The sequence below is a fragment of the Thunnus albacares genome, chromosome 4 (assembly GCF_914725855.1).
Source record: "Thunnus albacares chromosome 4, fThuAlb1.1, whole genome shotgun sequence".
In the NCBI taxonomy this organism is placed as follows: domain Eukaryota; kingdom Metazoa; phylum Chordata; class Actinopteri; order Scombriformes; family Scombridae; genus Thunnus; species Thunnus albacares.
The window spans coordinates 20,265,442-20,291,033 of NC_058109.1; the positions used below are offsets into that span (position 1 = coordinate 20,265,442).

General features: G+C 38.7%; 4 protein-coding genes across 5 annotated transcripts in view; 2 read left to right on the plus strand and 2 right to left on the minus strand.

Moving 5' to 3' along the window:
• cse1l (CSE1 chromosome segregation 1-like (yeast)) overlaps positions 1-25,592 on the plus strand; it is a 287,251-nt gene that overhangs the window by 228,310 nt on the left and 33,349 nt on the right. The window lies entirely within an intron of this gene.
• irf6 (interferon regulatory factor 6) lies at positions 1,745-7,015 on the minus strand. 2 transcript variants are annotated; one of them, XM_044347948.1, is made up of 8 exons: positions 6,742-7,015; positions 6,220-6,398; positions 5,194-5,389; positions 4,946-5,044; positions 4,542-4,808; positions 3,920-4,312; positions 3,684-3,802; positions 1,745-2,850 (listed from the first exon to the last, which is right to left on the minus strand). In XM_044347948.1, exons 2-8 carry the CDS (start codon positions 6,391-6,393, stop codon positions 2,620-2,622), a joined length of 1,479 nt encoding a protein of 492 aa, XP_044203883.1. In that variant the 5' UTR covers positions 6,394-6,398; positions 6,742-7,015; the 3' UTR covers positions 1,745-2,619. The 2 variants fall into 2 exon arrangements, with proteins under 2 accessions (XP_044203883.1, XP_044203884.1); XM_044347949.1 differs by having other exon boundaries at positions 6,220-6,394; positions 6,742-7,002.
• Positions 9,162-12,557, minus strand: si:ch211-103a14.5 (guanylyl cyclase-activating protein 1). The gene is made up of 5 exons (XM_044347986.1): positions 12,430-12,557; positions 11,613-11,812; positions 10,583-10,732; positions 10,225-10,315; positions 9,162-9,938 (listed from the first exon to the last, which is right to left on the minus strand). Exons 2-5 carry the CDS (start codon positions 11,808-11,810, stop codon positions 9,808-9,810), a joined length of 570 nt encoding a protein of 189 aa, XP_044203921.1. The 5' UTR covers positions 11,811-11,812; positions 12,430-12,557; the 3' UTR covers positions 9,162-9,807.
• On the plus strand, positions 15,158-24,302 carry LOC122980165 (uncharacterized protein C6orf132 homolog). The gene is made up of 5 exons (XM_044347924.1): positions 15,158-15,703; positions 18,006-18,091; positions 20,263-20,353; positions 21,121-23,110; positions 23,215-24,302. Exons 1-5 carry the CDS (start codon positions 15,625-15,627, stop codon positions 23,312-23,314), a joined length of 2,346 nt encoding a protein of 781 aa, XP_044203859.1. The 5' UTR covers positions 15,158-15,624; the 3' UTR covers positions 23,315-24,302.

Genomic DNA, 25,592 nt, shown 5'->3' on the forward strand with positions numbered 1-25,592 from the left:
TACCTTTTCATTGTGCTTTAGTGATATAGATTTTAAAAGTCAGTTTAATCTCTATCCAGCATTCAGTTTTTAAATGCTTTGAAGTGTCTCTCTTGATGTCTCCTTCTTAATATGTATAATCTGGTCACCACTGAAGAAGAGCAATTAGAGAAGTTAAACAGGAATGACGCAAATTCCATCAATATTTTCTAAAGCTAAAGCAGTTAGAATCTCAGTATTTCTTCTTCTACTGAAACCACAGGCACAGTGTTATTCCATCACGGGCAACTGGTTCCATAATAAAACCTGCAGCCCTTTGGTTTTTATGTCAACTGAGGAGGAATCGCACTGTCAAACATTAACCTAAAGAATTCTTTAGTGATGTAACGAACACACAATAGTGAACATGGCCATATTTAGCACAGAGGATCTCACCAGGCAGTTGTAATATGTGCGAATCTGAAAAACTAAAGTGGGTCATCTATTTTTAGTCCAATTTAAATGCAATGTCAAGATGAGAGTTTGTTGCAGATTCATATCATCCATCCAGAAACTCAGAAGAACCAGTGGCTGAATAACAAGCTGCATAAATCACAGCAATCATGCCTGTTAAGTAACTAAGTAGATCAAGAACTGAATTTACAGTAATTACTATTTTGAGGTACTTGTACTTTTAATGAGTATTTCAATTTTGTCCTTAACTTTATACCGCCACTACATTTCAGAGGGAAATATTGTCCTTTCAAGTCATTACATATATTTGACAAATTTTAAACCCTTAATCTACAAGAACATATATAAGATATTATAATAATAATGTTGTGTGTTATACATTAAATGACGTTATAAATGAAATTGAAATACCAAACAGTATGTAAAATAGTTCAACTTTGCTCTTCCTTGACCAGCAACAACATTAAAATTCTAATCATGTTAATAGATAGAAGAATCCAATTTTAATTTTTTGTTTTTGAGCCAGATGTTCGAGTTTTGTAGGACAACCTGCTGTCTAACCAAAGTCATAAGTATTTATAATGCTGAACTGTGTCAATTAGTTCTCAATTTAGAGCATAGATAGGTGTTGGAACATCAATGTTTTGTGCTCTTGTGAAATGCACACATTTAGTCTTTTTTGAGTTTAGAACAAGCTTTAAATCAAACAGAGGTCTGGAGGTTGTCAAAAGCAGACTGTTAACTGGAGGCCTGGTCTGTGATAGGGCCGATGGCATACAAGATGTTATCATCCGCATAAAAATGGACGTTATTAGATAAAGTCAAAGAGCTGCTGCTGGCAGAGGAGCTGGCGCAGATGACGTGCTGAGGGGCAACAACTCATATATTGATCAGTCTACTGATATATTTGGTATTTATTGTCTTGCAATCACATTAATTTAATTGACTAATAAACTTATATGGAGTTTTAGACACTGGACCAAAAGACATTACTCATCACTATGCTAATCTCAGGCCTGCTGCTGTTCAACTAAACCACTAGAGGTCAGCAATGTCACATAAGCACATTCATAAGGTGCAGGCTGCAATCACCACACAAACCTTCATCCTGCAGCGTCACCAGTCAGTCAGCCGGAGCACAAATGTAAACACACACTGTTTGGACATGGAACAGTCAACATCGAACAGCTATTTGAGAAGGGACCAGGCACCCAGAGTAAATCGGGAAATAAGGCTACAGACATATTTTACTCTTTGCCAAGAAAGAAAGTTTACTGTATTTGCACTCAAAAGTAATTCATAAAATTCAACATTAATTTGGTATTTTTATTGATAAAATAAACATAAAATCACAGATAAATGCACTCACAGTCAACTAGCCATAAAAACACAATTCAGCACCCAAAGTGCAGTGGCATCCATTTCATAACAGATCCATATAGCTGAATGTTGTTTAGTTAAATGACCGCCTGGACACAAGATGGCTTAAAATCAAATGGTATGTATAAAAAAATATCCTATAGTAGAAATGGAAAAATAAAACAGCTTAAGACAAAACTGCAGGCCGAATTACTAGAAAGTAGACACTTCTGTCAATCATTTGCTTTAAAAAAAAAAAAAAAAAAGACACTCCCATTTGTGTGCATGTGCATGAGTACAACTGGCCACTATAGTTAACCATGAATCACAGAAGAAACTTTTATCCTTCCATAATATAATTCAAATTTGCCTATATTTTCCAAAATATACAAATCCCATGCTAGATGTGTTGCTTCAAAATACATGAGGTCAAAAGATGAAAGGCGCTCTGGACTGGTTTCTTGAATGAACAGACTCAAAGGGAGCTTGGTAATCACGGACCTGTTTTGGGTAAAAGTGGCACAGGACAATTTCTGTAACTCATTAACTATGTTGAATGTTAAATGTTGCCTTGCACCAAGCAGGACTTTGGCCCATGCAGTCGTCACATGCAATGCAGATGCAGACGGTTCAAGGCACTATTTCTATATACAGGAAACACAGCACCGTCATACTAGAGTAAAGCTGAAAAACTTATGAATCCTACAGTAAAGTGTGCATACTTCTAAATATGATTACACATAAGTACATCTTTGCTAACAGTAGGTAACTCTCAGTAGCAGTGTGAAACACTGTTGTTTTTGGCCGACAGACCACTGTGCGGTTTCCTCACTGAGCCTGCAGAGCCTGGACGATGTTCAGGCCTGAGCCAGGAGGCAGCGCCCAGCCATCTTGGCCCTGGTGGGTCTGCAGCAGGCAGTACAGCTGCTTGAGATGGGTCACTATGTTGTCTTTGATATCTGGGATTGAAATCTGCAGGCGAACGCTGCCGCTGTCAAAGGATCGCGTGTTGTCTCCCGAGAACATCTCGCTTATCATACGGGCCACCACTGGAATGACCTGCAGGGCAGAGGAGGGACAGAGGGCCAGTGAGTCACAGAAAGACTCACAACACAAAAAACTTTATCTACAGTCCTGTGGTTCACATGTGACAAGGATGTAGTTATTCTGCAGTATGAGAAGAGAGAGGTTGGAGGTGTGTAAAAAAAACAAACAAACAAAAAGGTGTAAATGAATTTTAGCTGAAGTTGAATTATATCTTTAATATCCTTCAGATAATAGGAAATATTACTGCTTTTTTTCCTCAATTAAAAATGTTTTTTTTTTCCATGCAGTATAATATTTATATACAGTTTAGAGTTGAAACAAGTTGATTAATCATGATAATCATGATAATTAACTAATCTGCAACTATTTTGATAATTGATTGATCATTTTTAAATTTTGGGGAAAAAAATTAATTTTCAAAAACTTTTTGAAATTAATTTTCAAAAAGTTTTTTCTTAGTTGTTATATAATTGAATTGATCAATCAATCAATTGATAATTGATTGATCATTTTTAAATTTTGGGGAAAAAAAATAATTTTCAAAAAGTTTTTTCTTAGTTGTTATATAATTGAAAACTAAATATCTTTGGGTTTTGGACTGTTGGTTGAAAAAAAACAAGACAATTGAAGAAATCACCTGACATTTTATAGATGAAATTATTAATTTATTAAGTCAATAAAATAATTGGAAGATTAATCTATAATGAAAACTATTTTTGAGTAGTAAATAACTCTCTTAACTGTTGTAAGAGATTAAGTTTGATGACGCAGCAGTAAAAGTTCCCTTGATGACCAAAAAGATTCATCACTTAACTCTCGTTACAAAAAACATCTACATTTCTCACCTGAACCATGATAAGTTTCCTCTCTCTGGGCCTCCCATCAGGCCACTCCTCTCCAAAACACAGGCTGATTTCAAACTGAGGGGGGCTTGGTGTCTGGCCACGCTGGTGGGCTATCACACCTGCACACCGTACAAATTTAACAAAATTATTACCCACAGCAAATTGCATTTTCCAGAAAATAAAAGGGCTGGAAAGACTATAATCCAACAAACAAGCTATAAAAGAATTCTACTTACCACCAAGAAAAGACTCCAGACAAAAGAGTTTGACCTTCCTCTGTCGCTCTATAAGATTTGGTGCGGCTGAATTTGGAGCACAGGGGCCAGACCAGTACACCTTGCACTGGCAGAGACGGACCGCGTAGATATCGTGGCCACTGACCTCCAGGATTAGACCTCTGTCCATCACATCCAGCAGGCGGTTAGTGAAGACTCTCTGCTTGTCGTTGGTAATGTGCTCTGTGGTTGGAAAGCGTAACTGTTCCAGGTTCACCGGCCCGAACAGCTCTTCCTGGTTGACCATGGGGCCGAGGTCTCCGTAGAAAAGCCTGCAGCCCTGTGGGTTACTGATGGTCATTGTGGGACACATCTCCTTCCCTCTGTACAGGAACTGCACCTCCAGGTCGGTCACTGAGTCACAGACATATGTAGACACGTGTTAAAGTGATGAACAACTGAAGCTTAAAAATCCTCTTATTAAGGCCTTGAAGGTTTGGAGATAGCAGGTGTGGGTCATCCCAAAATGCTCAATAATGCAGCATAATGCACATAACAATACATAAAAATAAGCATTGGTGCTTTTCTGTGAACTTTCCCTTTAAATTATGTGTGGTGATCACTAGAATAAGTGCACACTCACTCGGGAGGGAGCTGATCCAACTCTCCGGAGAGGCAAAAAAGACATCTGGTAGAGAGGGCGGATGCATTGAGGGATCAGGCAGAGGAGCGGGGGGCATGTCACTCAGCGCTGTGGGCTGCATCTCCACATCCACAGGCTCCTCTTTAGGCCAGATTTTAACTGGTTCCTCTTTGGGCCAGACCTCATTTGAGGGGGGACAACTGGGAGGCTGCATGGAGGATTCTGAGCCCATAGGAGACCACAAAATAAGAGGAGAGGGGCTAGTGCCTAATTGAGGAAAGAGAGAAGGATCAATTAGATATTACAGCACTCTTCACTTAATGAAAAAAATCTTCAAATTTGAATTGTTTTTTCTCCCTTTTTAATTTATGCCAAAGAGTGATAAATGAGGGCAAGTCATTCACCATTGGATGGGTATGGAGGGAGAGATTCTGGTGTATCTGGAACATCTTCCTCACCAACATCGTCCTCATATGGAGTCCAAGAACCAGCATCTGAAGAGCCTGTTGTTTGAAAAGGGTGAATTGAGACAAGAGAAATGGAGGCACAATTGATTAACTGTTGATCCATATTCAACCATATCGTCTTGTTTAAGGCTCACAGAGAAGACAAATAATACAGCTGCAGGAAGACAGAGATAACTGCTTTTCACCTTGGTTACTGAGGGGTTGGGGGATGTCGCAGACATCATATATCTTCAGCGGATTCATGGGGACCTCTTTGGTTCCATCATAGACAAGGTTGAATTCTCTGCTTTTGTTCAGGGCACATCGAAGCTGCGCTTTCCACTTTGCAGGATCAGGTTCATCAACTCCCTCTTGGAACTTCCCCGTCTCCACAGCCCATGCCTGCAGGAACATTTAAAAATACCAGTATCACAGTCCTGTTTTAACATGTTTATATGTATGCACAAGAGTCACACGTTGGCATTTTGTTGTTACTTTTTACATGTTGTTAACGTATAGCATGATGTGGGATATCCAAGATGACAAAGATATTGGCTGTCATGTACATTAATAAACATGAGACATTGCTGTAGATTATGAAATGTATTCACAACTATGCCAGCAGAAATAAAAACATTTAAGGAGGGTGTCACCCCTAAAGACGTTTTTCATGAAGCAAATGCACAGTGTCATATGAAGTTAAAAAAAGTTTGGTCCCAAGATGGTTTTTGAGTTTATAATCTTGCATCAACCATCCCTTTATTCCAGTGTGGCAGGGGCACGGGGACATAACACAAAGGAGACTGAAAGAACTCATACAAGAACGCACACTCTCACTGATTAAATTCTTGTCAACAAAACTGAGTTCATCGTTCAAAAACTGAGACAAGATGTCCCAACAGTGGCAAAGTAGCAACACAAATACAAACCCAATGCCAGTCCTCCCCTACTCATATGTACTATACTCCACTATTTCCTGATGTTAGACTTTATGTAACAGTGTTAAAAAAAACAGATGTTGAGGTTTGACTACAAAATCAGGCATGATTTCCAGTAGATTTAACAGGTATGAAGCAGCATAATTCTTGCTTAAACTAGGAGTGATAAAATATGGTTACTGGACCTGTGAAACATTAACAAGTCCTCACTGTCAGGCCAAACAAAACACTTTACATACAATTCTCTTTCAGCTGAAGTTATCATTACTATCTGTTATGAGTTAAAGTCTAAACCTTAAATATGGTGTCCTCGTCCTCGTGCTGGGGTGTGTGTCGTGTTGCGTGTTTCCATGGTATCTTGAAGCGCATGGCCTCGCGGTCCATCCACTCCAGACCCGGGTATCGGCCGCTGTCCACCTGAGCCACCAACCAGGGCTTCAGACGCACACGTCGAGGGGTCACTGACATCCTGACTGGCAAGAAAACACAGACCAGTCAGCCGACAGTGGAAAAGAAATCTGAAATGTTTTCCCCCAACATTCAGGGAAGGCTGCAGCAACAACAGCAGCAGCAGCAGCAGCTGTGCACAAGTGCACCGAAATCCTGCTCATCCGGATTTTCCAAACATTTTTAAGCACCATAGCTTCGCTTTGACAGACTGAACACTTTTTTTTTTAAATCCTAAAACTGCATTTTCTTGCAGGTTGGACTTTACGTGATAGGCAAGATATCTTTAAATGTGAGAATAACAATCGAATCAGTCAAAAATTCAAATAAACAAAACAACCAAACACGATACTGGAGAACGATACATACCTGTGGCGAACCAGGAAGTTAGAGAAGTCTTTCCTGGTCGGCCTGCAAACCAACAGCTTGGAGTAAAAAGTCTGTTTCCTTCGCAAATCCCTCAAAAATTTGCAAACTCCTTCTGATGTAAGTTCACTTTCACTCCTACGAAGCTGGTTGATAATAAATACAAGAGGAAAATTTATCTCGGAGAACGGAGAAGGGCTGATGTTTTTCAGTCGGCTTGGCCCTTCCCCTTGCCTCACCGAAACTCAGGTACACGCGTGACGTCACGTCGGTGACACACCTTTTCTGAGTAACCGGGGAGGGGGCGGGGGGGAGGAGGTGTCTAGTTTCTTAAGCATTTTGAAGCCAACCGACCTGGGGGAGAATAAAGGAGTTATCATGAGGCCAAAATTAGCCTCATGATAATCTGATCTCGACATGAATAGCTTTTGTAGTGCACAGTTTTATTTTGACTGTTTCCACTCAAGAAAATTAAGCCAGATTTTGCGATAGTTATCAGAATTATATTTATAGACAAGTATGATACAAGGAATTTAACTCTAGTTTAGTGGCTCATAATGCATTCACACACACAACATAACAATCTTCAGAAATGTACACAAGGAATGTCTATAAACAGGTCAAACCGTTTCTGTGAACTGAGTAGGATAAAGGATACAATAGTGCAAAGAGTGCTGAGATAAATATTAAATGGTAAAAAAAAGTGACGTTACATTGCATACATATAGTAGGTATATAGACCTATTGACAGCATTTACATGGTTGTTTTTCTCTGATAATAACTTAATTTTACTGAGCAATGATCATGTACAGAGATTATTTATTAAAGAAAGAAAGAGAAAAATAAATACAGTATATTTTACATTTAAATATAGTTTCAGAGGCTATGAGAGGCTTATCTAGATGGAATATCCCTACATTGGCCCCAGCCAATAAAATCCTAATTGCACACTGGCTGACAATATTTATTTTTTTATGATTGACTTGACTTGACTCAGCTGGCAGGAGCAGAGCGGGAGTTTCCACAGAAGAGAACAAACACATTCATTGTGAAGTGGCACAAGTTGAGTGGACAGTTTGTGATGATCCCGTCACTAATAGTAGCCAAAACATCCCAACAATAACAAGCCACTCCCTGAAACTACTCATGGCTTTTCTATGCGTGTGTCCTCCATCCTGGTGCACGTCTTTCCCTTTGGTTTACCTGGTTTCGGCACGTTTTGCATAATGTGCCATGTTGCCATGTGTGTGTAATGCTAATAATATGATTTTGCATTTTGGTGTGTTGGATTGTTTTGAGGACAATTTAGCTAATTTGGTACCAGCTGCCTGTAGCATCACAAAAGATGTGCTTGTTGCGGTGCAACGATGTGCAAGCAGTGATTCCAACCTCAGGGTCAGGATCGTCCAAGGGGGTCCAAGGTAAATCTGAGGGGTCACCAGATCATACAAGGGATTAAAAAAAAGAGAGAGACACACAGTTTTTTGAATTTTCTGAATTGAGTCTAATTTTTGCCTTCTCTTGTGTAATACTGCATACTGTCACTTCTTCAGGCCACTGAAAAAAGACAAGCTTTAGCCAAACTGTCCACAGTAAAGTCATGGCCCGTGAAGAGGCATTACAAAGTACACATTATTTCATTTTAAGGGGTCACATGCCAAAAAGACTGGGGACCACTGATATACAGTGCACCATCTGAGCAACTAAATCATCAAACACTGTGAAAAATTCTGACTTCATTGAGACCTCATGTCCTTTTCATGAATTTTGCCTGTTCTTCTGTGTGAGTCAGACAAAGTTAGTTGATGGATAACATTTTTTGGCACATTCAAGAGCCTGTTCAGCCAAGCACACACCAACACCGATAACAACCATAATACATTTACGCGCCAACAGCGTTCCTGTTCCACAGACTTTGTTTTTCATTTCAAGTGTTAGAAGGAATGAAAACAAAGAAGTGATCAAACTGAACTCACTTACTCAGCTATTACATGAATGTTGGATACCTGTGACTTTACAACACTTTACAACTACAATTGATTATACAAAGATACATTCTGCTCCATCTCTCACTTACCTTTAGGAATGTGTGCATATCTAAATTAATTACATGACATTATTATTATATTTCTTACTATCGTTTACAAACTCCTTATCCAACAGACTTGACAGTGTAAGGAACTTTTTTGTAGGATTTTTTTGTCTGACATTGGTCTGCAATTTACAAATGAAGGACAAAAATATTTTAAAAGCCTTGTCATAACGTTGCTAAATATATTAGCCTGAATAATAAACCAGCTTGATTGTGTTTTCCCTGAGCAGGCAGCATGCCTTCAGATGAAGAGTAAAGAAGGAAAATCCCTGTGAGTTGAATACAGTTTATCATTTATTTTAAAATATACAGTACAGCTACTGTATCTGTGTTTCACATCAAACTCAGAGTATGAAACAGTTTTACTGTAAATGCTTTACAAAAATTCCAACAGTGACATTTCTATAATGGCTCATCAGAGGGGGGATGCTACTGTGTATAAAATACTGCATTTATATAAGTTAAGTGTCTCCAAATTCTACTGATACCTAAAAATGTAAAGCTCAACAGACCACATGCAATGGCTATCAGGTTCTTGGCAATATTGGCACTTAATTGGACATTGGACAGAAATCATCAGCCTTTCAGCTGGGATTCATCAGACGATGCACTTGAACCCTGATACAGTTGGACAATATAGATAAACTTGTCTTCATTATGTAGGCCTACATGCGTATATAGCTCATAAATATGAAAACTTGGATCACCAAGGAGTGTTTAATGGCCCTTTTGAAAGCATTAGAAGTTATGATGTAGAATAATTTTCGCGAGGAAAGTCTTTGCTGGTCCATGAATGTGTGGGGATAAAAACAGTACAACTGGAGCTGCACTTTAACAATGATCCAAAGATCAGTCCCCATCCTTTTGTCCTGGTGATGCTGTTATTCATGGGTTATCCTGAACCCACATCTTCATTCAATCAGCCGTGGCACAGTCACACATAAGTGTATATTTCAGGGTCCATAAAGTTGGAAAATTAGGTTTTGGACATCAGCTCCCCTTGAATTTTGTTAACAATGTGAGAGAGGTCCAAACTTTCTGTTAGCGTCTTCAGCAGCAATTCGTCATTCTGAACTCCCTCCATGAACTCGTCATAGGACAGTTCACCTGCAAAATAGATAAACACACACACTTAAACCAAAGTATCTGATGTTTGTGGTGATAGATTAAATATTCACTGCATAATTTGCTATGGTTAACATGTATAGTTATAGACTTGCCATGCATCAAAACTGTGGTTTATGCCAAATGAAACAACTCTGGTTTCACATTAGTGTCCAGTTAGGAAAATCATACATTTAAACAATTATTATGCAGTTATATTCTTCTATATGCTAATGTTACAAGCTCTGATGCTGTCAGTGTGATGGTGATGGTGTGACAGGGATCTTACCATCTCCATTGATGTCAATCTTGTCAAACACCATGTTGGCAAAATCCTCAGCTGACATCTCATAAGGAACTCCATTGATGGCACGGATGGACTAGCATGACACAAAGAGACAAGCTCATGTTAAAACTGTATGTCATTTCCTAACCAGTAGATGTCAGCTAAATGTCAGCTATCTGTCTCAGCACCTTGCATCACCACAGTATGAGCCACACCCCTCTAAGCTTGAGATTGGATTTCCACTACCTCATGTCTGCTACCTTGCATCTCATTGAGATCCTTTGCAGGTTGTGTCGGGACAGTGCTTGGGATTTTCTTAGGTCTGTTACTAAGCCATTCATCAAGCTTTAACATGACGCACCTTAATTATCAGAAGCAGCTCCTCACGGTCTATGCAGCCACTTCCGTCAATATCATACAGTTTAAAGTACCAGCGAAGTTTCTTCTGCACTCCTCCCTTCAGCACCAGACTCAGAGCAGCTACATACTCCATGAAATCAATGTAGCCATCCTAAAAAAAGGAGCAGGACACCATTTGATATTGTCATCAGCCAATTACATAAATTTCTTGTGAACTAACCTCCATAAAACATCTAATACAACATTCATAATTACTAAAACAAACACATTTCTGTTTGAAACCACATAACAATGAATGAGATAAATTCACATGACAAGAATATCACTCCTAATTAATGAGCATGTACATGCTGGTAGTTAACATGTATCTATATACAGGTTGCACCTGTCTCATTTAAGGCTGTGGGTCACTTGGGTAAGCAGCGTGGGATAAGCCCCCTCTCTAATACGCTAAGTTCCTCTCCAACAGATTTCTATTAGTAGAGATAACACAATCAACTTTGCTCCAATGAAAACACAAGTTGACACTGGAGCAAAATAAGCACACTGTTTAAAAAAAACATAAGCCAGTTTCTCCACTCATACAGTTCAGTTTGCCACAGCCTATTAATAAACATGAAATAGATATAATTGGTAGAAAGCGAAAGCACTTAAACAAATAAACATACATGTTTGTTTAAGATCTTTGATGATGATTGATTCTTTGATGAGAATGAGGATGATAATAATTTTCATTTTTGGTAGTAGTAGTAGTGGTATTATCAGTGTTATTGGTACATTATGAGTATGGTTTGGATTTTTCATATTAGCAGCATAACCATAAGTTATCTACCTAAAAACACATACATATTTTTTAACCACATCTTTTGTTTTATATCTAAAGAATACAATTAGAAAATTTTTTACTGTCAATGTTATTCAGTAAAAATGAAAAACAAATAATGATGAGTACACTTAAATATTCCACTTTCTTGACATAGTGACATTTGAATAAATACATCACCCTGGCAGAAGATTATAAGATATCTTACGTTATTCATGTCAAACGTTGTAAACATAGTCTCAACATAGGCGTTTGACGTCTCCGATAGATTCTTCAGGCCAAAGAATTTCTTGAACTCGTAGAAAGTGAGAAGTCCAGATGGGCACTCAGTCATGAATTTTCTGTACCACTGATGACTCTCACAAGCTTGTAGTTCCTCCACTGTCGACCCGTTGCTGTTTCCCATGTCTGTTATTTAAAATAAAGATGTAAAAAATTCTGTAAAAACCATAGCCAGAATTCCACCAAGCATCCAGGCATGGCACGTATGCAGACTAAAAACTGTTTGTAAGCAGCAGTGTGTTCGTTAGCCAATCATCTCTCTGTGCGTCTGTGGGAAAGGCTCAGAAGTTGTAATCCACTTTACTTGTGAGCGACTTAAATAATTAAGAGCAGAAATAAATCTGTACAGGACACCGGCTGACAAAAATTGATATTTAAGATTTGATGCCTTCTTTTAGTTGACTATCAACTGCCACTGAGTGTTACTTAGACACATTGCATGCAGTTTCTATGTACTATTGTGCTTAATGAAATCTGCAACACAACTTGTGCCTCCCAAAGGCAGAGCTGAAATAATTTTTAAAAACTGTATAAACCATAAATCATGAACTGTGTTTAAGGACACTCAGTTGCTTAGTTGCAGTATAGTATGTATGTTTGGACTGGAGGTCAAAAAACTCATTTTTAAAATACAGTATTGCAGCCTTTTGCAGCAAAGATCAGTTTCAAAATATTTGACCATATTCATAAATCTCCTTTCCTTAAGTCTGCTCATTATAGTCCCACATGATCTCTCAACTTACCCTAGTTTCATTGGAGGGAAGGCCGTCACTGGGTTACTTAAAAGCTCCTCTTAAAGCTCCTCCATCTGCTGGCAGATGCACTGCAGTGGGCTGCTGATGCAGGACAGCAATATGCCTCCAGAGCGACTGTCCCCTGCTACTCAAAAGATTTTGCTGTAAGGAAAATTAGATATAAGACTGAGAGGTTTTGTTACAGCAAGTTAAAGAGTCAGTTCAGCCAAATTACAAAAGTTATGCCCCCAGCCCCTTACAATAGAGGTGAATGGAATTTTGTTTTATTTGTTATTTATTTATTTAACAGGGATAGTGCACTGAAATGAGTCAAAGATTTAACCAAAAGTCAGTGCAGCATGTCAGCTGTAATTGTGCTCATTTATGATTTTGTTAATATATAGGTCAAGGCCTATAAGATTTGTGACTAAAGTTAAATGTGATCAAAGGGTGCCTGCATTGGCAATGTCTGCCATCAGGACCCTGATGTTTCAATAACACATGAAGAAACTTTTATTATAATTTATTAATTACCTACCTGGCGTCCTTATGGGGTGAGCTGAGGGTGGGCAGGGGGGCCTGGGGACAGGGTCAACTAGAAGTATTAGTTTTTTTTCAATAACTTGCACACTTAAAGGAAGTTTATTTTATATTTTTTTCTCATTTAGTTTTTTTTTTTCATTTGCCATTGCCACGTACTGCATGTATACTATATGTTTGAATGTATTGATTTGCACTCTTGCTTCTCCTCTTCACAAGTGGTGAACAAACACTGCAAGTGGACATTATGTAATGGAGGAGAGACATTGGTGAGACAATAGCAGACCAAAAGAACACTTACTATTGACCTATTTGTTCTGCTCTGTTTTAAGATATAAAACAATGAAAAATTATCACAAAAAACTATTTTATTTACTGTACAAAGTGTCTTTTTATTAGTTTATATGCAATTAAAAGATATAAGTTTTATTCATCACTCAAAAAACTGCCATCATTGTTGTTCTCCTCACTGAATCAACATATGTAGCAATAAGAAAAGAAATGAAACAACTGAATAATAAAAATGAATGAATGAATGAACCAAGGAGCTCATGATGTGCATAACTATCACCGCTTGTGTTTTTTGTGATATGCTGAGTAGAGCAGAGCTGTACGTTCAGCACTGTGAAACAGGTAGAGGCTCTTGCCAGCACATTCTTTACATTTCACCTCGCATCAGTCGGCATGAAAACCAGGGACAGAGGAACTGGATGGACCAGTCCGGTGTGTCGCCAGGACAGCAAAGGTTTGGGTGCGACAGACAGATTTGACAGCAACACTGTGACTGTAGCCATGAGGGGGGAAAAAATGATTGACTGGCTTTCTGGAGAGTCTGAATATTTTAAATATCCATGTAATTACGTAAAGGCATGGCGACAAAACAGGTCCTCCTCCAGTTACAATTTACATTCAAATGTGATTTTTTTGTCACACATGTAACATAAATCTGATCAATGGTGACTTATCCTACTTGGATTATTATCAAACTTGGAAAGATACAATAGTGAGGTAATGATGGAAGTCCACATACTTAACTTAACCCCGTAACACTAATCCAAAGTTCTGCCTCCAAAAATTTAATGTATAACTGAAAATACTCATATACATTAAAAGTACTGAATAATTGTACTAAATACAGTACTTGAGTAAATGTACTTAATTACTTGCCACTGGTATTGACTTAATTACTTGGTGTGAACAACCATATCAACTCCTGTTAACCTCCATGGCTCTGAGACCAAGAAGACACAAAGGCCTTCCCAGGTGGATGCTGGTGTGCGATCGCTGTCAGATATTAGCTCACTCGCAGCTTTAGAGGATTCTTGATCCTCTTTAGCCAAGACTCTTCAGCATCATCCTCGCAGTTATCCAGCTTAACCCTAAGTCACATGCTTCACCATCCTTACATAAATAATGCTGTGGGATTCAGGTAAGACCTAAATGATGCTGAAGATTTATAATAAAGATTAAAACATAAGGTTTCAACCATATTTAATAACTAACTGGGCAAACACCCAGAAGAATAAATGTTATGACACTTAATGTCTCTCCAGTTCTGGCTGCATGACTCAGTTTATTCATTTTAGTATCCAGTTTAAGATTGTTTGGGTTACTTTTAACACCCTCTGTGGTTTGGCTTTATTATACTGTATATTTCTGATATTTCTAACCAAATGTTTCACAAAAAGTTTCAGGTCCAGCCTCAAGACAAAGGGGGAACCAACACTGTAGAAGAAACTCCACCTGTGTAACTTGAAATAATGGATTTATGTTCTTTCCTATTTTATCCTATTTCTCAATATTTAACATTTAATATTTATTAAATATTATTTGATATTTTTAATTTAATATTTATTTAATTTTATTTATAATATATATTTCCTGGATGTCTTATTATGTCATATTTTATGTACACCTGTTAATCAGTCACCTGGTTTTAAAAGGTGCAATAAAAATGAACTGAACTTATTTATGATCATAATGACACTTTTATTACATATTAACATTAACAACCATAAGAGCAGCTGATTTGCCAATAACATATTACATCCTTTTGAAATCCAACACAAAGGCCCTTTGTGATCCACATAAAATAAAAGCTTATTTGGCTTCTTATTAAGCAGCTCTAAAGTTAAACTGTGATCTTGAACATGTTTATGATGGGTATTAATCAATGGTTTTTAATCAAATCGTCGTTCAGTCTTTTCGTCGTTAAGTCTTCTTTCCAGGTCCCAAAAAAACCACGAAGTGAAACCTCTGTCGCAGTCAAATAGATCGACCACAATGCTTTGAGGTGCAGATGTTGATGACTGGCTCATTTGACGGCGATCAAAGCTGAGCAGCGATTAAACCGAGCAAATTAAAGACGGGAGCTTTGTGTGATTTGTGCTGGAATGTCGGTGTAAAGGAGAGCTGAGACCTCACCTGTTGGGAGTGTAAAAACAGGGAGGCACAGTGAAAGGAGAGGAGGCGGGGTTAGCTCCATTTTCTCTCTGTCCCGAAAACTTTACACCAAATCACAGGAGCCAGGTGTTCAGTGGTGCACCTGTCGCGTAACAAGGGAGTGTGTGCCCACCTGCTTTACCTCGGAGTTTACCGTATTGATCAACATGTGTCAATAAGCCCTTCTGAATCGAACATCTGCACAGTAACCAATCAAAAATCATGAAGAGGGGGACGCTGAACTTCTTGGGTCGAAAGAACCAGTCTCTTTTCGACACCAATATCAAAATCAAGGACATGGGTGAGTAACACTACTTACAAGGCCTATAGGCTATAATGTAGAATAAGTGTTAACATAAACGAGTTACTGAAGAATAAGGCGACCTTTGTACGTGTTGATGACATAGAGAAAAGTCTACTTGTCTCAATGAAACGCCCATATGGACTTTAAAACTGATAATATAAATGGATTATACAGGAAATCTCAACAGTATTTAGTGTTATAGTATGATGTGTCCTGATAAATGAGATATTCATGCATGTAAAACCTGTTCTCAAATGTTAATGTCCCTTCTTGGTAAATCAGGTTTACTTTACACATCTTAATTGTGACCTGACCTCTGTCCTGTGTTGCCTGAACAATGCTCAAAGGAAATAAAGGATTGTGGTTTAGGTGCAGCAGACACACATCTCTAGAAACTCCAGCCAAAACATTTGTAAAACTGAATATCTCTAATATCTAATAATATGCAAGTTAAATCATGTCTAAACCAGAGGTTTCAAGCGTTCTGGTTTAGTGTTGATTCAGACCTGTTAAGACACAGTTTCGGTGAATGTGAGTCAGCTTTTAATGTTGGATACACAACAAAATTATATGAAGTTGTGTTTGTGGTAGCATCAAGACTGAAATATCCAGAAAAACATGTGATAACCTTAAAGTAGGGTTAGATAATCCTGATGACATGAAAAAAACATATTACTCTTGTTTAAATACATTGATATTAATACAACATGTTTCGGATCCAAACTATTTATTGGTGCTGTAAGAACACAGTATAACAACATAATATACATACTATAACAACTGAATGGCTTATGTGGTTGAAAGTTCTGGAAAAGAATAGTAAGTGAACCTTTAAATGAAGATTTTTTGTGAGATTATGAGAACATATTTGCACAAGCCATTTTTGAGAAGAGCTCATTATTAATGTACATACTGTTCATGTCAAATCAGTTAAATTTAAAGCAGCCCTCACAACCAGGAAAAGACAACTTAAAAGCTCTACCGCAATGTTACGGTAACACAAATCCCAGACAACATCCACTCTCTCTCTCTCTCTCTTCGTGACATTGGTTCCATTCGATTGGCGAGAGCAGGAAACAAGTGCAATTGCTATGCAAAGCTGCAACATGAGAAAGAACATTTGAACATATTTAAATCAGGAAGGCGCACAATAGGGAAACTAATCATTTGGTTAGACTGGTTTAACACCATGGCCAATCCCCTCTGCTGTCATTCGAGGTGACATAATCACATTTTTGGTCTAAACTGCATGACCATCATAGGGGACAACATGATTTTTTTTTTCTTCCTTTTTAATGTCATGCTCCTTCCTTGCTCTTTGGTTCTTCTTTCTCCTGCTGTGATGTGAAAAGTGTTACTATAGAAGGCTGACAGAACATAGACACTAAGTGCCTCTCAGTGACAAGTCTCTTTCATCAGTCACTTGGACAAACAAAACGACTAACACTGAAATGAACAGCAAAGGAATGTACGACTTCTAAATGTCTCTTCTCTAACAACCCCCCTGACCTCTGATATTATCTGTTATTGTAAGGTTTAGCAAAATGTTTTTTCAGCTGCTCTGTCATTGTGTGTACCTCTACATCTAAAGTCCGGTGGGGGAATCAGGATAAGTTTAGTTTTTGGGTCTTTGCCTCAGTGCCATTGCTCTTTTGACTCAACTTTGCCCTTTGCCTATGTGTAAGTGAGATAAAGACCATTTTCTGACCCTTTCCACTAATAGTGAATAATAAGAAAAGCAATAATAAATAATCTCTTTAGAGTTTGACTTCAAAACTCATTATCCTTGTGCTCCTGTGTTTGCAGTTAAAAAATACAAAAAGAACTTTAAATGCATTAAAAACACAAATGTTTAGTTGTCAACTGATACCAGTTCTTTTAGTAAGAGCAGAAATACATACAATGCAATGAATTTAACTTAAATATATCACAAAAAACCCTCCTGAAATCAATTATACATTGCTTTTTAAGTGATAACACATTTCTATTTGGAAATGTGATTAACATTATTGTTGAAGCTTTCACTTCAACACAATAGTAAATAAGATTACCATCAGCAGCGCATATCTATTTTGTTGTCAACAACAAAATGACACGCGACCACACAGCAGATAATTAGGCTGACAACCACTAAGAGACCAATTCAGGGCATAAAGTATCTCATTACCTGCACAATGACAAGGACAATAACTCACAGAGCTTTGAGCAGAAATTGAAGGGCAAAAATAATAAGTAGAAACTTGCTTTGCTACCAGAAGCTTGCCAGAGGCTAATGATGCTTTGCTTTTTATTTCCTCAGATAATGTGGAGTTGGTGCTGGGGTCATCAGCGATCCCAGAGTCGGGTACTGCCAGTGTGCGGGCCAGACCCACAGTCAAGCATCATGTGAGTATCTCAGGAAATCTTCATTTTGCACATAGATTTTTATTTTATTTTACATTTATCACTCACTTTATGATGGTAGAGTAACAGGTAGGCGTGTTGATAGTCTCCACTGTGTCTTTTACCTACAAGTTAAAGATTACTGAATCTTAAAGTCTGTATATGAAGAGCTGCACAGATGCAAATGAACTGATAAAGGTCAGTTTAGTGTTTGACTGGCAGAGTGCCTTTAAATCTGGCTTAAATAAGCCCAGTGCCATGACACGTATGAACCTGGAAAAACAAGGCCTGTGTGTTGTTAAGTAACTGGTTGTAATTTAGTATGTTTAATGCTGGAGTCAGTAGAGTTTGGAGCTGTTGTCTGTCTGATGAAAGTCAAGCAGAGCTGCAAAGTCACTTTCTTATCTAAAAACTTAAATATACTTTCATGTGGGAGTGATAAAACTTGACGTTTTTCTTGGAATGATATTCAATACAGCTGTTGACGATGACGTAACTCTCAATGAGATATCACAGCATGCTGTCCACAATAAAGATTATATCACAGGGAAAAAGCAAAGCTCAATTGAACAGTACAGTGTTATGTTCAATCATTGCTTTGACAAGGGCTTTCAGCTTAATTTCTTAGGTGGTTTAGAAAGATTCACTTTTACTTGCCCCTCTACATGAGCAGTTTGTTTGCTCTCACGCCTCCCATTAAATCGTCATGGTGCAGATATGCACACAGAGCTCATCTCTGCTCTGGTTCACGCCTCAGTGTTTGGGAGTGTTCTGTGCATGTGTCTGTGGCATTTGTTGGACGCGGCACGCCTAGCAGCACATGGGCAGGACAGCTCAGCACTGCTGTGACAGATGAAAGTGAGTCATGGCGCAGGGACCAAACAGATGAAATCAAATGGATCATACGTCATTTTTAATGACACGCCCTTGGTCTGTGGTGCAGTGTTCAGAAGTTACATCTGGTCCTGTGATTATTAGCAAAGAAAGTGGCTATCTAAGATTGCAGCTGCCTGAACCTGAGACCTGTTTGATTTTTTGGAACGTCGATAGTTGGCTGAATTTGCACATAAAGTACTTGAGAACAGTTTTATTATATGTATAAGAATGTTACATATCTGTCTAGAATTTGAACAGTTTGTAACATGTATGCAAACACAGTAAATACAGAAAAACAGTATCTGAGCAACTTCAGGATCATAATTCATTAATAACCTAATTAGACTGTTTTTCTGAAACAAGTGAAACTGTCATTAGCTTGTTGCTTTGTTGAACTAGCAGATTACTCAAAGGACCTGCAGCACAGCAATAAGAGGTAGAACAGTAAAATATGCTACGTGTTGCTGGAAAGGTTTCCTGCCCTTTGGAAGGGCATATACCATGTTAAATCTCATGGACTTGTATTGTGTCAACACAGTCTGTGTTTATTTTTAGCATTGTTTGAGCTCTGATGAGAACAGCAAATCTTTCACTCTCTCTGGCTTTTTCTCCGTCTCTCTCACACAGACACAAACACACAGGTATCTAAGTGACAGCCTGCAATTTTCTCTGCCGGGCCCACCTTAACGCAAGTCAATGTGATGAATAATAGGTGTATCCTCTGATTCACCAAGTGTTCCTCATGAGTGAAGTATGTGTGGTGTATAAAAAAGGATACCTCAGAAACATGTCACCTCCATTTTCATTGTGGAAAACCTAAGAATAACCTAAAAATATGCTCTACTTGGTGACAAAGATAACAAATTAATGCATTTTAGTACAGAACAGTAAGTTGTAGTAAAAAAGAAGGTCTGTCATTCATGGCAATGCTTTTCATATATTATATACTATAATAAGGCATTTGTGAATTGTCATACGCTAGCTTCCTCATAATACTAAAACCTAAGAGGAAATTACATATTTTGGCAGCAAGGTTTGCTCTGTTAATCATCTAACAAGTATTGGACATGCTAACCTGTTTTCAAGGTACACTGAGCGTTGCAATTGTTGAAAACTGGTTTGATCACTCCACAAGTGAAGGAATACAAGGGGAGAAAAAAAAAAGATCTTTTCGGCACCTCTACAACACAATGTAGAGTTTATTTCATCTTTAGCGCTGTTCCTGAACCGTGCTTTCTTTCTTATGTCTCAGTTGTTGAAATGTCAACAGGTTGATGGTGTTTGTTTTCTCCTCACAGTCCACATCTGAGAGTTTTCAAGGGTTTGCTGTCCCAACACCAAAAGTCCCTCTCCTCCCCCATGTCAATGGTCCAAAGACCAATGGTTCAGGTGAGCGTCTATCGCTTAACTACCTCAAATATGTACTCTAAGTTTAACATGGCAAAGCCTAGAATTCTATTATTTACACTCCTGATCATTTGTGGTAACCTAACTTTGACTTGGTTGATGGATCACAGTAATCAGAATGGGTTGAAAATTCAGGGCAGGTAAATGTTTGTCCAGGCAATTGCTCAATAGCCTCTCTGAAAGGGTCCATACCAGATGGCAAGCATATTTACAGAATGGGAGTGTTTGCATTTATGAAAAGAAGTAGATATAATCCCATTTAAAATTATTTGTGAACAATTCTACATCTATGGATCTATTGATCCATTTAATAATAATTTGCAATAAAACTGTTCCTTGCATGCCGTAATTGCATAGTTTTTCATTTGCTCTGAAATGCTCTCATCTTACTTGTTTTTCAGGCTTTAGACTTTACTTGAGCTTTAAATGGATTCTTTATGATGTATGTACTGTAGTTATTATGCTTCTATTGCCATTTCTACACACAAGTGAATGTGACATTTGAAAGTACCTAATCATATCCAGAATACTCCAGGAATTATTGGCATGGTTGCCCTTCATAGAATTTCATTGTATTTTTATAATCCTGTTGACACACAGTATGTCTCTGATAGTGTTATTTCTACATTGTGTAAAAGCTTCAAACATAAGACAGCAGCACATGTTAAACAGTGTAAATGCTCATGCTCCATAGTGCACAACAGCACTGATCTTTTCTCAAATATACTCTGTCTTCTTTCCTTTCGTAGTCGGTGGAGATCGGTTATCCAACGGATCAGTTATCTCTGTGCCTGACCTGGTGGAGGGGGAAATATTTGTTCCTCCTCCTCCCTCTGTGGCCCCTCCACCCCCTCCAGGGACTTTTATCCCTCCTCCACTAGACTTCATAGGTGATCTAGATGGTCCAGACCTGGCAACCCTTCAGCCTCCTTCCATGCCTGCTCCAAAACTCATGTCACTAGCACCCTCCATGGAGGAGGATCTAAGCCTCTTAAAACCCCCACCAATGGCTCCGCCAAAGCCTCCATCTACTTGCTCTAGCAGCTCTACGTCATCCATACCCATTTCTATCCCACCACCAGCCAAAGTTCCTGAACATCCAAAATTTGCCCCACCACAGCCCCCTATTGAAAGGCAACAGAAGACTTCTAAGACGCCACCTCCAAAGCCCATTAGACTGTCCTCTATCTCCAACCTTGACTCCCCACCACAAACCCCTGCTCCACCTCCACCTGGGCAAACACCCACACTGTCCACCTTCAATCCCCAAAACACAGCAAAGCTTTACAATGTTCCTCGGCCTTCTGTTCTCAGTGGGTATGAGGATCGTGACACCAGACCCAAGCAGATCTTACTCCTGGAGGATTCTGGGTCTGGTATGTCCGCCCCAGTGCTTGTCCAGGTAGATGGAAAAGCCCCTAAGGTGGCACCACCATCTAAACCAATTTCCAAAGATGTATTGGATGTTAAGGAGAACTTACAAATTACCCCGCCCTCTCAGTCACCCCTACCTGGACCAAAAAAGGAGGCTAATACAGGGACAGTTTCAGCACAGCAAGAAACAGAGAAACCTCTTCAGACTCCACATCAAACATCACCACAGCTTCAGAAAGTGAACAGTACTGAGGTGAATTCAGAAACTAGCCAAGGCAAACATGAATCTCCAAGTCAAAGTCGCAAATTCAGTCCATTATTAGATTGTAAACTACGCCACCTGAAGAGTAGTGAAACCAGTGGGGCACGAGAGGGACCTGCAGCTTCCCCGCTGGCTCTCTTAATGGCGGCTAAGCAAAGAGAAAAGCAGAGATCGACTCTGTCACGGGAAAACAGTGCCAAGAAGACTGAGCAGCCTAGTACGAGCATTCACCAGAGTGACTCAAGTCGCAATTCCTTTATTGTCATTCCAAGATCCAGCTCACCCTCCTCTGTACCATCTCAAGAGAGGACGCAGGAGAGACCAAAGTCTCTCATTCCTGTGGAGAATATGCAAACAATTCAGACTCTAGAAAAATCTGACAGCACCACACTGATCAAGAATCAGATACCATCTACCAGTCCAGCTCTCAGTAGGACAGCAGAAGCTGCATCCCCAAGTGTGAGCAACCAAGTTGTGCAGAAACTAGATCCAGAGCAAAGCCTGCCAAAGTCTCAATCTTCACAGTGTGAGGATAATAAAGAGGAGTTAAGTATGCCATTACTTCCCCCGCCGCCAGAGTTTGACGATTTTGATGAGATTATGGAGCCCCCTCCTTCCATCCGTCCACCTGATCCTCCCATAAAAAAGACACCAACGCCAACTGTAAACCCTCTCCCTCCAGCTCATGTTCCACCACCTCCACCAAAACCTAACCCTCCAAACCCTCCAGCAGCTCCAAAGCTCCCGCCTCCTGACACTGATGTCAAACCAAAGCAGCAAGTTCAGACAAAACCGCAAGTGGCCCCTACTCAGCTACCACCTACTCTTTCGCCCAGTCAGGCTACACTCCTGAGCATCTTACAGAAGAAGATGTTGGAAATGGACCACAAACTAACTCCCATGAAAGATGTAGACTCCAGTTCTGATGACTGGGGTGCCCCCCTGTCTAATGAGGACACTAAGATCCCTGTTGTCCCCAAAGCCACACCACAGAGCACGAATTACCCTGTGGCCAAGAAAGCAGCAACCCTGGACATGCGGGAATTGGAGGGTAAAGTGGTCAGAAAGTATCAGGAGACGTCCTCAAAAAAAGCTACCACCAGGTAAGACCTCCTGTGCTCAAATATGACACCATCATTATTAGCCAGTAAGACCAATGTTTGGGTAAAGTATCCACTCATAATCGTGATTGTGTTCTTCTTTTCAGCAATGGACCACAGTCAAAACATCAGTATGGTATGACATTCACAGTTCGGCCTGGAACCAAACAGCCTATTACTCTTGTCAGTAAAGGGGATTCTCCATGAGAGGAGTAAATAAGATAGGTGTTCTTCAATATATAGCCCATAATGCTTTTGATTGTAAAATGTACTTTTACATCAGAAGGAATTTGTACAATGGGGGAAAAAGCACTTTGAACAAATGAGTTACACAAATGTGGTTGTCAGATATGTTGAAAATGTCTCCTAACAATGGTTCGCTCTACTATGAATAGTGTAGTCTGAATGTATTGCCTAATCTCCAGAAAACACACTGTCAAATAGTGTTTTCTTTTCTGTTTTTATATTTTATTTTTGTTGAAGTATAAAGAGAGAGTAGACCATGCACCAAGTTTTTTTTGCTGCTGCCGTTTATTCAGTGTAGAGGTATGTATTGCCTTTTTAACCACAGCTTTTAATCTATCTCAGTGCCATGTGGATAAAACTCATATGAGCAAATTCTATTAATAAAATTCTTTACACTTCATTGCTGTAAACTATATGCTGAGTGAAATGACTGTACATTATACAGTCATTTGTAGAACATGAAAAGTCTTCAGTAGATTTAATAATCTATTGAATCTATTGTAATCTTGATTGTAAAATAGAAAAATAATATAAAATATAATTATTGCGGTTCATGCTGTAATTACATGTCCCATAACTGAAATGTTTCTTCACTGTTACATTTACATTTTGTAGGTCCATGGAAAGAAGCCAACTTTAAATTCAGACGAGTGCTAGTAGGATTGTTTCTCATATTTATTGATCTAGGAAATGTTTTGCCATCTGTATAACATTTATTCTGCATGTATCAATGTAGCTACATTTCTGTTGCTATGCTGTAAATATTGGTTTGTATAAGATTAAAATAGAACATACATACTGTAAGATGTAGTTGTATGTACATGTTAAGGTTGTGTAATCAAAATATTTAAAATATTGGTTATAAAGTCTTTAAGCAGAGTTGTGTATCTACACCCAATGTTGTCCAACAACTCCCTAACTGGAAAATAAATACTAACAGTAATTTAAATGTTGTTGAGTTTTTTGTGTATGGTTTTAATGTGTTGTGTTAGTGTCAAGACATCTTAGTCAGTAAAATGTTACGGAGACATTACGTTGTTGGTCATTAGTTAAGTGAAAGTTGACTTGGAGACAAACTCTACATCAGAAGCAGTTCACATGGCTAACAAAACTTGATGAAAAGTGAAAAAATTAAAAGCAACATAAAGCCCCATGAGAGGAACCCTGTAGACAGAAACACAGCCAACATTGTGCTTTTTGGTGTGCATATGAGCAAGATTTTAACAAAATGTCATCATAGTTCCACTATCAACATAAAGACTTTCATCAGCAATGTTGAAAATGTAACATTTTTCCTGACATGGTGAGGCTAGATTCAGGAGCTTTGTAGATCTCAGTATTAAAATTAATTTCTCAAATTAATCACATCTAGTAAAACATTATCTAATTACTCAGTATACAGAAATTCCACTGTTAATTACCTCTGACATCTCTTCAGTCACAACAGTACAGTATGAACCCTAACAATATATATATATATATATATATATATATATATATATATATATGTGTGTGTGTGTGTGTGTGTGTGTGTGTGTGTGCATTGTATGTGTATGCATGTACTGTATATATATTGTATATTATGTATATGTTCTATATATATAAATACTAAGGGCTGAAAGAGGAGCTAGAAAAGATGTGGGGTGTAAAGGCAAGAATGGTGCCAGTGGTTATCGGAGCACTGCGGGCTGTGACCCACAAACTGGGAGAGTGGCTCCAGCAGATTCCAGGTACAACATCTGAGGTCTCTGTCCAGAAGAGCAGTCCTACAAACAGCTAAGATACTGCATTGACCCCTCAAACTTTCAGGCCTCTGGTAGAGGACCCAAGCTTGAGGAAGACACACCACCACCACCACCACCACCCCCGCCCCATGGGAGGGGGGTGAGAGAAGGATTTATTTTATATATATATGTACTCTTTGATGATATGGGTAATTTACCAAATTCCTTTTAAGGACATGCTACTTGTCAAACACAATACTGTGAAACAATACTTCAACTTCACATGCTGGCAGTTCTGAGATTGCATGTTGGGACAGCTGTGCTTTGAGCTAAATGCTCATGCTAATAATATTTATGTTATAGTTTAGTGAGATGGCAAAAGTTACTAAATGTAATGGCAATCCATTCATTAGTTGTTGATATTTCTCTGTCTGGACTGACTCACATTGCCATCCCTTGAGCCACGCCCCTAGCATGGCTAAAAATAACAGCTTTCTACCATGGTGGGCCACATT